This window comes from Salmo salar, chromosome 02 (assembly GCF_965601325.2).
Source record: "Salmo salar chromosome 02, fSalSal1, whole genome shotgun sequence".
NCBI classification, from domain to species: domain Eukaryota; kingdom Metazoa; phylum Chordata; class Actinopteri; order Salmoniformes; family Salmonidae; genus Salmo; species Salmo salar.
In genome coordinates this window covers 11,548,834-11,562,044 of record NC_138292.1, presented here as the reverse complement: position 1 = coordinate 11,562,044, position 13,211 = coordinate 11,548,834, and the positions used below count along the sequence as shown (strand labels likewise).

General features: G+C 43.7%; 1 protein-coding gene and 1 long non-coding RNA gene across 2 annotated transcripts in view; both read left to right on the top strand.

Moving 5' to 3' along the window:
• The window catches only part of LOC106605879 (rap guanine nucleotide exchange factor 5), a 107,207-nt gene extending 100,098 nt beyond the window's left edge, over positions 1-7,109 (top strand). The window contains exons 16-18 of the mRNA XM_082959700.1: positions 4,563-4,627; positions 4,778-4,832; positions 6,800-7,109. Coding sequence (XP_082815826.1) covers positions 4,563-4,627; positions 4,778-4,832; positions 6,800-6,918 — 239 coding nt within the window. The 3' untranslated portion in view covers positions 6,919-7,109. The remainder of the gene's footprint in view (positions 1-4,562; positions 4,628-4,777; positions 4,833-6,799) is intronic.
• A 168-nt stretch (positions 7,110-7,277) lies between these two features.
• Positions 7,278-9,972, top strand: LOC123727835 (uncharacterized). The gene is made up of 2 exons (XR_006759763.2): positions 7,278-7,497; positions 7,900-9,972. It is a non-coding gene; the product is annotated as an uncharacterized LOC123727835 (long non-coding RNA).
• Positions 9,973-13,211: the final 3,239 nt, after the last annotated feature.

Below are 13,211 nucleotides of genomic sequence, written 5' to 3'. Positions count from 1 at the left end.
TCATCACTGCCTCCTGAACCCTGCAGTGGTCTGTAATGTTACTGTCATGTTACTGTCATCACTGCCTCCTGAACCCTGCAGTGGTCTGTAATGTTACTGTCATCACTGCCTCCTGAACCCTGCAGTGGTCTAATGTTTCTGTAATGTTACTGTCATCACTGCCTCCTGAACCCTGCAGGGGTTTGTAATGTTACTGTAATGTTACTGTCATCACTACCTCCTGAACCCTGCAGTGGTCTGTAATGTTACTGTCATCACTATCTCCTGAACCCTGCAGTGGTCTGTAATGTTACTGTAATGTTACTGTCATCACTATCTCATGAACCCTGCAGTGGTCTGTAATGTTACTGTCATCACTCCCTCCTGAACCCTGCAGTGGTCTGTAATGTTACTGTCATCACTCCCTCCTGAACCCTGCAGGGGTCTGTAATGTTACTGTAATGTTACTGTCATCACTACCTCCTGAACCCTGCAGTGGTCTGTAATGTTACTGTAATGTTACTGTCTTCACTCCCTCCTGAACCCTGCAGGGGTCTGTAATGTTACTGTCATCACTGCCTCCTGAACCCTGCAGTGGTCTGTAATGTTACTGTAATGTTACTGTCATCACTGCCTCCTGAACCCTGCAGTGGTCTGTAACGTTACTGTCATCACTGCCTCCTGAACCCTGCAGTGGTCTGTAATGTTACTGTCATCACTACCTTCTGAACCCTGCAGGGGTCTGTAATGTTACTGTCATCACTGTCTCCTGGACCCTGCAGTGGTCTGTAATGTTACTGTAATGTTACTGTCATCACTGCCTCCTGAACCCTGCAGTGGTCTGTAATGTTACTGTCATGTTACTGTCATCACTGCCTCCTGAACCCTGCAGTGGTCTGTAATGTTACTGTAATGTTACTGTCATCACTGCCTCCTGAACCCTGCAGTGGTCTGTAATGTTACTGTCATGTTACTGTCATCACTGCCTCCTGAACCCTGCAGTGGTCTGTAATGTTACTGTCATCACTGCCTCCTGAACCCTGCAGTGGTCTAATGTTTCTGTAATGTTACTGTCTTCACTGCCTCCTGAACCCTGCAGGGGTTTGTAATGTTACTGTAATGTTACTGTCATGTTACTGTCATCACTCCCTCCTGAACCCTGCAGTGGTCTGTAATGTCACTGTAATGTTACTGTCATCACTGCCTCCTGAACCCTGCAGGGGTCTGTAATGTTACTGTCATCACTGTCTCCTGGACCCTGCAGTGGTCTGTAATGTTACGGTAATGTTACTGTCATCACTGCCTCCTGAACCCTGCAGTGGTCTGTAATGTTACTGTAATGTTACTGTCATCACTGCCTCCTGAACCCTGCAGTGGTCTGTAATGTTACTGTCATGTTACTATCATCACTCCCTCCTGAACCCTGCAGTGGTCTGTAATGTTACTGTAATGTTACTGTCATCACTGCCTCCTGAACCCTGCAGGGGTCTGTAATGCTACTGTCATCACTGCCTCCTGAACCCTGCAGTGGTCTGTATTGTTACTGTCATCACTACCTCCTGAACCCTGCAGGGGTCTGTAATGTTACTGTCATCACTGCCTCCTGAACCCTGCAGTGGTCTGTAATGTTACTGTAATGTTACTGTCATCACTGCCTCCTGAACCCTGCAGTGGTCTGTAATGTTACTGTCATGTTACTGTCATCACTCCCTCCTGAACCCTGCAGTGGTCTGTAATGTTACTGTAATGTTACTGTCATCACTGCCTCCTGAACCCTGCAGTGGTCTGTAATGTTACTGTCATGTTACTGTCATCACTGCCTCCTGAACCCTGCAGTGGTCTGTAATGTTACTGTCATCACTGCCTCCTGAACCCTGCAGTGGTCTAATGTTTCTGTAATGTTACTGTCATCACTGCCTCCTGAACCCTGCAGGGGTTTGTAATGTTACTGTAATGTTACTGTCATGTTACTGTCATCACTCCCTCCTGAACCCTGCAGTGGTCTGTAATGTTACTGTAATGTTACTGTCATCACTGCCTCCTGAACCCTGCAGGGGTCTGTAATGTTACTGTCATCACTGTCTCCTGGACCCTGCAGTGGTCTGTAATGTTACTGTCATCACTGCCTCCTGAACCCTGCAGTGGTCTGTAATGTTACTGTAATGTTACTGTCATCACTGCCTCCTGAACCTTGCAGGGGTCTGTAATGTTACTGTCATCACTGTCTCCTGGACCCTGCAGTGGTCTGTAATGTTACTGTAATGTTACTGTCATCACTGCCTCCTGAACCCTGCATGGGTTTGTAATGTTACTGTAATGTTACTGTCATCACTACCTCCTGAACCCTGCAGTGGTCTGTAATGTTACTGTCATCACTATCTCCTGAACCCTGCAGTGGTCTGTAATGTTACTGTAATGTTACTGTCATCACTGCCTCCTGAACCCTGCAGTGGTCTGTAATGTTACTGTCATGTTACTGTCATCACTGCCTCCTGAACCCTGCAGTGGTCTGTAACGTTACTGTCATCACTGCCTCCTGAACCCTGCAGTGGTCTAATGTTTCTGTAATGTTACTGTCATCACTGCCTCCTGAACCCTGCAGTGGTCTGTAATGTTACTGTAATGTTACTGTCATCACTATCTCCTGAACCCTGCAGTGGTCTGTAATGTTACTGTCATCACTCCCTCCTGAACCCTTCAGTGGTCTGTAATGTTACTGTCATCACTCCCTCCTGAACCCTGCAGGGGTCTGTAATGTTACTGTCATCACTACCTCCTGAACCCTGCAGTGGTCTGTAATGTTACTGTAATGTTACTGTCTTCACTCCCTCCTGAACCCTGTAGGGGTCTGTAATGTTACTGTCATCACTGCCTCCTGAACCCTGCAGTGGTCTGTAATGTTACTGTAATGTTACTGTCATCACTGCCTCCTGAACCCTGCAGGGGTCTGTAATGCTACTGTCATCACTGCCTCCTGAACCCTGCAGTGGTCTGTAATGTTACTGTCATCACTACCTTCTGAACCCTGCAGGGGTCTGTAATGTTACTGTCATCACTGTCTCCTGGACCCTGCAGTGGTCTGTAATGTTACTGTAATGTTACTGTCATCACTGCCTGCTGAACCCTGCAGTGGTCTGTAATGTTACTGTAATGTTACTGTCATCACTGCCTCCTGAACCCTGCAGTGGTCTGTAATGTTACTGTCATGTTACTGTCATCACTCCCTCCTGAACCCTGCAGTGGTCTGTAATGTTACTGTAATGTTACTGTCATCACTGCCTCCTGAACCCTGCAGTGGTCTGTAATGTTACTGTAATGTTACTGTCATCACTGCCTCCTGAACCCTGCAGTGGCCTGTAATGTTACTGTCATGTTACTGTCATCACTCCCTCCTGAACCCTGCAGTGGTCTGTAATGTTACTGTAATGTTACTGTCATCACTGCCTCCTGAACCCTGCAGTGGTCTGTAATGTTACTGTCATGTTACTGTCATCACTGCCTCCTGAACCCTGCAGTGGTCTGTAATGTTACTGTCATCACTGCCTCCTGAACCCTGCAGTGGTCTAATGTTTCTGTAATGTTACTGTCATTACTGCCTCCTGAACCCTGCAGGGGCTTGTAATGTTACTGTAATGTTACTGTCATGTTACTGTCATCACTGACCTCCTGAACCCTGCAGTGGTCTGTAATGTTACTGTAATGTTACTGTCATCACTGCCTCCTGAAACCTGCAGTGGTCTGTAATGTTACTGTCATCACTGCCTCCTGAACCCTGCAGTGGTCTGTAATGTTACTGTAATGTTACTGTCATCACTCCCTCCTGAACCCTGCAGTGGTCTGTAATGTTACTGTAATGTTACTGTCAACACTCCCTCCTGAACCCTGCAGTGGTCTGTAATGTTACTGTCATCACTGCCTCCTGAACCCTGCAGTGGTCTGTAATGTTACTGTCATCACTACCTCCTGAACCCTGCAGGGGTCTGTAATGTTACTGTAATGTTACTGTCATCACTCCCTCCTGAACCCTGCAGTGGTCTGTAATGTTACTGTCATCACTCCCTCCTGAACCCTGCAGGGGTCTGTAATGTTACTGTAATGTTACTGTCATCACTACCTCCTGAACCCTGCAGGGGTCTGTAATGTTACTGTAATGTTACTGTCATCACTCCCTCCTGAACCCTGCAGTTGTCTGTACTGTTACTGTCATCACTCCCTCCTGAACCCTGCAGGGGTCTGTAATGTTACTGTAATGTTACTGTCATCACTACCTCCTGAACCCTGCAGGGGTCTGTAATGTTACTGTAATGTTACTGTCATCACTCCCTCCTGAACCCTGCAGGGGTCTGTAATGTTACTGTAATGTTACTGTCATCACTCCCTCCTGAACCCTGCAGTGGTCTGTAATGTTACTGTCATCACTCCCTCCTGAACCCTGCAGTGGTCTGTAACGTTACTGTCATCACACCTCCTGAACCCTGCAGTGGTCTGTAATGCAGACAGAAATATTGTGAGCTAAACTAAATCAGGATCGATTATCTAGCACTCAATATTTTAACCCTGCTATATTGTTCCCTTTCTCTTAGATATCACCTTCATTCACGAGGGCAACAAAACGTTTCTCGAAAACCTGGTCAATTTTGAAAAGCTGGTAAGTTGCTCAAGTATGACGGAGGGGGTTGAACATGTCAGTGTACCCAATGTTTCCTCAACTATAGACAGTCTATAACGCAGAACCAGGTCATCTAAAATATGTGATGGATGTGTATTTGATGTGTATGGTGTCCATCTCCTCTTGCAGCACATGATAGCCGACACGGTGCGTCTCATCAGACACTGTCAGGAGGATCACATGGGTGGGTGAAGTGTGTGTGTGTGTGTGTGTGTGTGTGTGTGTGTGTGTGTGTGTGTGTGGCGTCTTACTCTCACACAGTCTTTGATCAGAAATGACAATCAACTTTGATGAGCTATCCTTGAACCTCCATACTCATGTCATTACTTACACACAGTAAACAGGTCACAGTGTTGACTTTCTACAGTCATCCACTATAACACAGTAAACAGGTCACAGTGTTGACTTTCTACAGTCATCCACTATAACACAGTAAACAGGTCACAGTGTTGACTTTCTACAGTCATCCACTATAACACAGTAAACAGGTCACAGTGTTGACTTTCTACAGTCAGCCACTATAACACAGTAGACAGGTCACAGTGTTGACTTTCTACAGTCATCCACTATAACACAGTAAACAGGTCACAGTGTTGACTTTCTACAGTCATCCACTATATCACAGTAGACAGGTCACAGTGTTGACTTTCTACAGTCATCCACTATAACACAGTAAACAGGTCACAGTGTTGACTTTCTACAGTCAGTCACTATAACACAGTAAACAGGTCACAGTGTTGACTTTCTACAGTCAGCCACTATAACACAGTAGACAGGTCACAGTGTTGACTTTCTACAGTCAGCCACTATAACACAGTAAACAGGTCACAGTGTTGACTTTCTACAGTCATCCACTATAACACAGTAAACAGGTCACAGTGTTGACTTTCTACAGTCATCCACTATAACACAGTAAACAGGTCACAGTGTTGACTTTCTACAGTCAGCCACTATAACACAGTAGACAGGTCACAGTGTTGACTTTCTACAGTCATCCACTATAACACAGTAAACAGGTCACAGTGTTGACTTTCTACAGTCATCCACTATAACACAGTAAACAGGTCACAGTGTTGACTTTCTACAGTCAGCCACTATAACACAGTAAACAGGTCACAGTGTTGACTTTCTACAGTCATCCACTATAACACAGTAGACAGGTCACAGTGTTGACTTTCTACAGTCATCCACTATAACACAGTAGACAGGTCACAGTGTTGACTTTCTACAGTCATACACTATAACACAGTAAACAGGTCACAGTGTTGACTTTCGACAGTCATCCACTATAACACAGTAGACAGGTCACAGTGTTGACTTTCTACAGTCATCCACTATAACACAGTAGACAGGTCACAGTGTTGACTTTCTACAGTCAGCCACTATAACACAGTAAACAGGTCACAGTGTTGACTTTCTACAGTCAGCCACTATAACACAGTAAACAGGTCACAGTGTTGACTTTCTACAGTCATCCACTATAACACAGTAGACAGGTCACAGTGTTGACTTTCTACAGTCATCCACTATAACACAGTAAACAGGTCACAGTGTTGACTTTCTACAGTCATCCACTATAACACAGTAAACAGGTCACAGTGTTGACTTTCTACAGTCATCCACTATAACACAGTAGACAGGTCACAGTGTTGACTTTCTACAGTGTCGACTTTCTACAGTCATCCACTATAACACAGTAAACAGGTCACAGTGTTGACTTTCTACAGTCATCCACTATAACACAGTAGACAGGTCACAGTGTTGACTTTCTACAGTCATCCACTATAACACAGTAGACAGGTCACAGTGTTGACTTTCTACAGTTGTTGTACAGTAAAGACGACTCAACTACAGCAGTCAGCAGAATAACAGTATCCAATTAGATCATCAGTTCATCAATAACAGCATTATGTGTTACTATAGTAAATTGATTGAGTCATTAATGCTGAGAACCCCCTACGGTACACAGTCACTTACAGTAATGAAGACTGTGTACCAACAACTATCTCCTGTCATGGATAATGCTCAGCTAGCATGTGTGTAAGTGTGTGTAAGTGTGTGTGTGTGTGTGTGTGTGTGTGTGTGTGTGTGTGTGTGTGTGTGTGTGTCTGTAAGTGTGTGTGTATATTTACTTTGTGGTTTACCTCCTAGGGAACGGGATGCCCCAGAAGAGCAGTCCGGAGGTGCAGGCCTATGTCGACTACCTTCACATCATTGACAATCAGCAGACTCTGTTTGAGCTGTCCCACAGACTGGAGCCCCGTGTATAGATAGACCACACATACACTCTCTGAGCCTGCCTCCCTCCCTCTCTCCACCCCTCAACGTCAGACCACCAAGGAGAAGGGTACCAGCTAGTCTCTGGAAACACCCCTCAGGACTCTGTTATCAACTTAGAGAAACATGTGTTGGCCAACCCTATAGAGCCCAGCTCTAACAGACCCCCCCCCCCCCCCCCACACACACACCACACACACCACCCCCCCCCCACACACACACACACACACACACACACACACACCACCCCCCCCCCCACACACACACACACACACACACACACACACACACACCACCCCCCCCCCCACACACACACGCACACACACACACACCACCCCCCCCCCCCCCCCCCACACACACACACACACACACACACACACCGGATTCTATTAATCAGCTGCACACACAGCAGGACTTTGATGAGTTGAATTAGGTTGGTTAATGCAGGGCTGGAACGAAAGCCCGAGGTAAAGGGTTGGCCAGAGCCGACAGAGCGATGACTGTGTGGTGCTGGCCAACCACAAGATGGCGCCAAAAGGCATACTGGAATACTGAGCAACGATGGAGCAGAGGTAACCAAAGAGCTTCTCAGTTTAACAAATAGATCTGGACCCGTATTGATCAAAGGATCCCAGAATAGGAGTGCTGATCTAGGATCAGTTTAGCCTTTTGGATCATAATGAATGGACAGAGACCTAGATCAGCACTCCTACTCAGTGATGTCCTGGTAGATAAATAGGTGGATAAACTTGGATCGCTGGTCACAGTGAAAAAAGTAACGCTTCCTATTCTTTCAATGCATTTTTCTGTGAAAGGTGGGTACATTGTTGGGGCCCTCCCCCAAAAAAATGGGTACATTGCGTTTACCCTCCACTACACCAATGATCCTACTCTGAGATGCTTTATGAATACGGACCCTGCTTCAGTCACTCTGTATTGATAGCTTCAGGTTGTTGTTATCTGCTTCCAAACAGGTGACCACACCTTGATTATCTATCTACACACAATGAATGAAAGCATCAACCTTCTGTGGACCTGAACACCAAGACACTACACTTGACAGACCTCCAGTGCAGGACCACCACACACTAGACTGCTGTTATTAAGCTAAATGGGTTTAAACAACTATATTGAAACGTGTGTGTGTGTGTGTGTGTGTGTGTGTGTGTGTGTGTGTGTGTGTGTGTGTGTGTGTGTGTGTGTGTGTGTGTGTGTGTGTGTGTGTGTGTGTGTGTGTGTGTGTGTCATTATTGCATAAATATCACTTCCAAATGCTGAAAAAAATTAGCATTCAAAATAGGCTCAATGACTGAAATTCTGTTTCTTGTATATGTTTTTTCTGAGTAAAGTGAGAGGTAATAAAACCATCCTCAACAGCAGAAGGGTTTTGTTACAGTTATAGATAATGTAATAAACCTTACAGCTACAGATAATGTAATAAACCATCCTCAACAGTAGAAGTGTTATGTTACAGTTATAGATAATGTAATAAACCATCCTGAACAGCAGAAGGGTTATTTTACAGTTATAGATAATGTAATACACCATCCCCAACAGTAAAAGGGTTATGTTACAGCTATAGATAATGTAATAAAACCAGCCTCAACAGCAGAAGGGTTATGTTACAGCTATAGATAATGTAATAAAACCAGCCTCAACAGTAGAAGGGTTATGTTACAGCTATAGATAATGTAATAAAACCAGCCTCAACAGCAGAAGGGTTATGTTACAGTTATAGATAATGTAATAAACCATCCTCAACAGTAGTAGAAGGGTTATGTCACAGTTATAGATAATGTAATAAAACCAGCCTCAACAGCAGAAGGGTTATGTTACAGTTATAGATAATGTAATAAACCATCCTGAACAGCAGAAGGGTTATTTTACAGTTATAGATAATGTAATACACCATCCCCAACAGTAGAAGGGTTATGTTACAGCTATAGATAATGTAATAAAACCAGCCTCAACAGCAGAAGGGTTATGTTACAGTTATAGATAATGTAATAAACCATCCTCAACAGTAGTAGAAGGGTTATGTCACAGTTATAGATAATGTAATTAAACCATCCTCAACAGCAGAAAGGTTATGTTACAGATAATGTAATAAAACCATCCTCAACAGTAGTAGAAGGGTTATGTCACAGTTATGGTCTTAGCTGTGGACAATCAGAGACATAGCTTGAGGCATCAGATCCTTACATTGCCTGTCATGTCTCTGTATCTGGCACTATAAAGAAACAGCAATACACCAAGTCAACACTTTTGCCTTTGAACATTCTTGTCCAGTTAAAATGCCTTTGCCTTTTTCTTTCAGTATTAGTTCATCTTATAGAAATGGCTTCCCAACATTGTAATAAACTGTACATGTATCCACCTACAGGATGTTGTATCCTATTCTAGAGAATCGTCTTTGTGAATGTTTCACTGGTTTTGAAAAGAAATTAGACCATGATATAGACCATCAATAGCACCATCAGCTTTCCTGTTGTGGTTTCCCCTGATATGTAACGTGTGTATCACAGAGATGGAACAGTTCTATATCTATGGTGTGTATAGTGTTTAGAGGCTGGTCATGTACTATAGATTCCATCTATATACTGTAGTATGTTGTGCATTCCCTGGTTGGACATGGAGAGTGGAGAATTATTTATTATTATAATAATATACTTATTTATTTGCTCGTTGTGCACTACTTTTGACCAGGTAGTGTACTATGTAGGGAATAGGGTATAATTTTGCTGTTTTTTACCTGCCGTGGGGTTACAATGGGTTAGGAACTGGTCTGCATGATGTGGTAAAGCCATGGATTGACCACCAAGTAAAATATGCATGTAACAAAAAACATTTCCTTGTGAAGTAGTTGTATTCTACATGTCGCTACAATGCCCAAATCAGCATGTACTAACAAATATTATTTCCAAAAGGGCAACAAAAGCAATACAAAGTCACTGCTCTTCTCTCTCATCACTATTTTCTTTATGCTTTTCATTTTTTACAATTATTTTGAGATGTTAAATAATAAATCAAATGTTTTGTTTTATGAATACAGTGTGTTGAGTTTCTTTGGAAAGAAGTGCGGATGCATATTTAGGTAGACTCAGTGAAATGACGCAGCCACGAGCAGCACCGCAGAATTGAGATGAGCGAGATGCAAGACTTGGTTCTCACAGTCGCACAGCGTCTGCGCATGTGCGCGGGTTCGCTTCACGCTGATTCATAATCTGAAACTACTATCACTATATGGTCAAGCGATGAACACAGACATTGACGTTAACACTTAACTCAGATTTTTTTTTAAATAACTTTTTTTGGTTTCAGGTTTCGTAACTAAAATACAACATGCTCTCTCAGAAATAATGCCTTAAATATTCAGTCTTCATCCTCAAGGTTGCTATTCACCAAACAAAAATCTATCAAATATTACTATCTGCACACTTTGCATACAGCCTAGTACAACAACAAACAAGACCAGCTTTCCTCCAGTTCCCTAGAAGCATCTGTGCCCCAGCCCGATGCCCTCATTGGCCTTAACCAGGTGCCCTGTGTGGCCTTTAACATGCCTCTGCTAACATTCCCCCTGCTGGGCCAGGCTGTACACCCTGCCATTTCCTCCCCAACATCCTGGGCACCCCCTCATTTACCCGTCACATAATCACTGCCTAGCTGCCGCCGCCGCACGCTAATGGGGGGAAGAGAGGAGGCAGATGAAGACCTAGGCTGTGTCCCAAATGGCACCCTATTCCCTATATAGTGCACTACTTTTGGACTACATCTGGTCCAAAGTAGTGCACTATGTAGGGAGGGAATAGGTTGTCAATTTGGGACACAACCCTAGAGAGCGAAGGGAAGGCTTCATTTCCCCGTGGAGGATACAACAAACCCACAGAATCAATCTTCCATCTGCTGGCTGTTCTGCTGTTGTAGCCTGACAGTGTAGAAGCCACTTTGGCTCCCAGGAAGGAATTAAGTGCAAGACAACAGCTATTTGCGTCGGAGTGCGTTGGTTACCGGGTGAGAAGACAGAATCCTTCTATGTGGGACTCCAACTAAAGATTACCGTGGTGACGTTAATTGGTGAATGTGCTCATAGAAGTGTGTAATTTAATGAGTTTAACAACACAAAATGTGCATCAGTCATATCCGTTTCACACAGGTGTGTGGTTTTAAAGGGGCAGTGCAGTTAGAAATGTGGTCCTGTGTTTTTTATATATTTCCACACTATGAGGTTGGAATAATACTGTGAAATTGGGAGAATTATGATAATGAACTTTTAGTGTAAGAGCTGTTTGAAAAGGCCTCCTGAAATGTCAGCTTGTGTGGAATTTCAGCTTGTGTGGCTGGGTGGGGTTTTTGAACCGCCTGGTGACATCACCATGCTGTATAAGTTAATAGACCAATAACAAAGAGTTTGCCCTCTTCTCTGCCAATAACAGGACATTTTCAGGTTACACATCCCTCCCATTAGGCTCCTCCAATTATGACCGTCTCTAAGACCACTCCCAGACAGTCCTAGCAAAATTATTGCTTGAGAAATTGCATTTTGCTAAGATGGTAAGACAAATTTTTGTTTATTTTTGACCATTTTAATAAGGTACATAATTGTTACCGGGAAATGATTTGACATTGAGATACAAATGGCTGCATTGGACCTTTAAAGAGGAGTCACGTCTTTCCCCTCTGAGTACTATGGAACAAGACCAACAGACGGCGACGTAGCCTTTATCACCAGCAGGCAACTGTCATCTCATCAGCTTGAGGCGTCTTTGTGATTTTACCACCACCTCCCACCTTCCCAAGCCACAACACCCCGTGTACATCAGCAATGTCAAACAATAAAATTGATCATATTTAAATGTACACTGTTTAAACTGAACATTATGAAATGGTTAGTTGTATATAGGGTTAATTATCATTATTGCATAGGCTACTAGTTTAATCTCTGAGGTGCTGCATGCTCTTTTCTCTGTGAAGATTTAAAAAAAAATAGATTCCTCTCTGGGTGAGAATACGATCAGAACCTTGACTGTGAACCCTGGGTGATATTTCCTCATAACGCTGACGTACAGTAGAGCTCCAGAGAGATCCATCACCAACACTGACATTATACCTCCCGCCTGGGGGCTTTGGTGCACCCCAAAGGGCACACTATTCTCTATATAAGCCCCATATGGGCCCTGATCAAAATAAGTGCACTGTATAGGGAATAGGGTGCCATTTGGGACACTGGCTATGACTCAATGACAGTACAATCAAACTACTGACCCCACGTTTAGAATATTTAGGTTATGGGTTGTTTTGTTTTGTTCATCTAGTTAATCTAGCTCATCCTGAAAGTCAACTTCACTTGCTACATTTCCCCTCTTCTCTGGATCACATGATCCTGTTGTTGTCTGCTCATTCTGTGTGTGGTTTAATTCAGTCCAGAGGGCTTGATAACCAGACTCTATAACACAGAGCATAGAGAAATAAAGGAGGGCTGGTCTAATCTGAAGCTGCTCTTCATAGAGAGATATCAGTAGGATCTCTGTGAATAAGTTCCTCTACATCACCATGCCCTGAATGAATTACAGCAGTCTGTTAGTATTCTGTCTCTGGTGTAGAAAAAGGTCAATGTCAAACGCAGCTCATTTAAAAGTCAATAGGCGCCGTGCACACATCTCCTGGGAATGCCAGGCCTGGGACTCTGCTCCAGACGCTATTGTGTATCATTCAGTTAGCTGACCTTCCAATGAAATATGCTCTCCATACTGAATTACATGGTCCAAATAGAGGCACAAGTTCCCGACAAATCCTGCTCCTTCTTGGGTAGTAATTCAAACATATTTATGTACACCAACAAGTAAGTTTTCTTTAGTTCTTCATTGTTCATATTGACATTTTAATTTTCATTGGTGTAATACTGAAAGTAATTCAAAAATACATACAGAGAAAAGTATGTCAGTTATTGCTTATATAACATAGAAATTAGTACTTTTTCAAATCCTAGCTTGTTATCACCAACAATCACCAACAAACTATCATGGTCCGAACACACCAAGAAAGTCGTGAAGAGGGCACGACAACGCGTTTTACCCCAGATGGCGTGTACCCCAACTAAACAAGGGCCAAGCTTCCTGCCATCTAGGATCTATATGCCAGGCGGTGTCAAAGGAAGGCCCAAAAAATTGTCAAAGACTCCAAGCACCCATTTCATAGACTGTTCTTTCTGCTACCGCACACCAAGCGGTACCGGAGTGCCAAGTCTAGGTCCAAAAGACTCCTTAACAGCTTCTACACCCAAGCC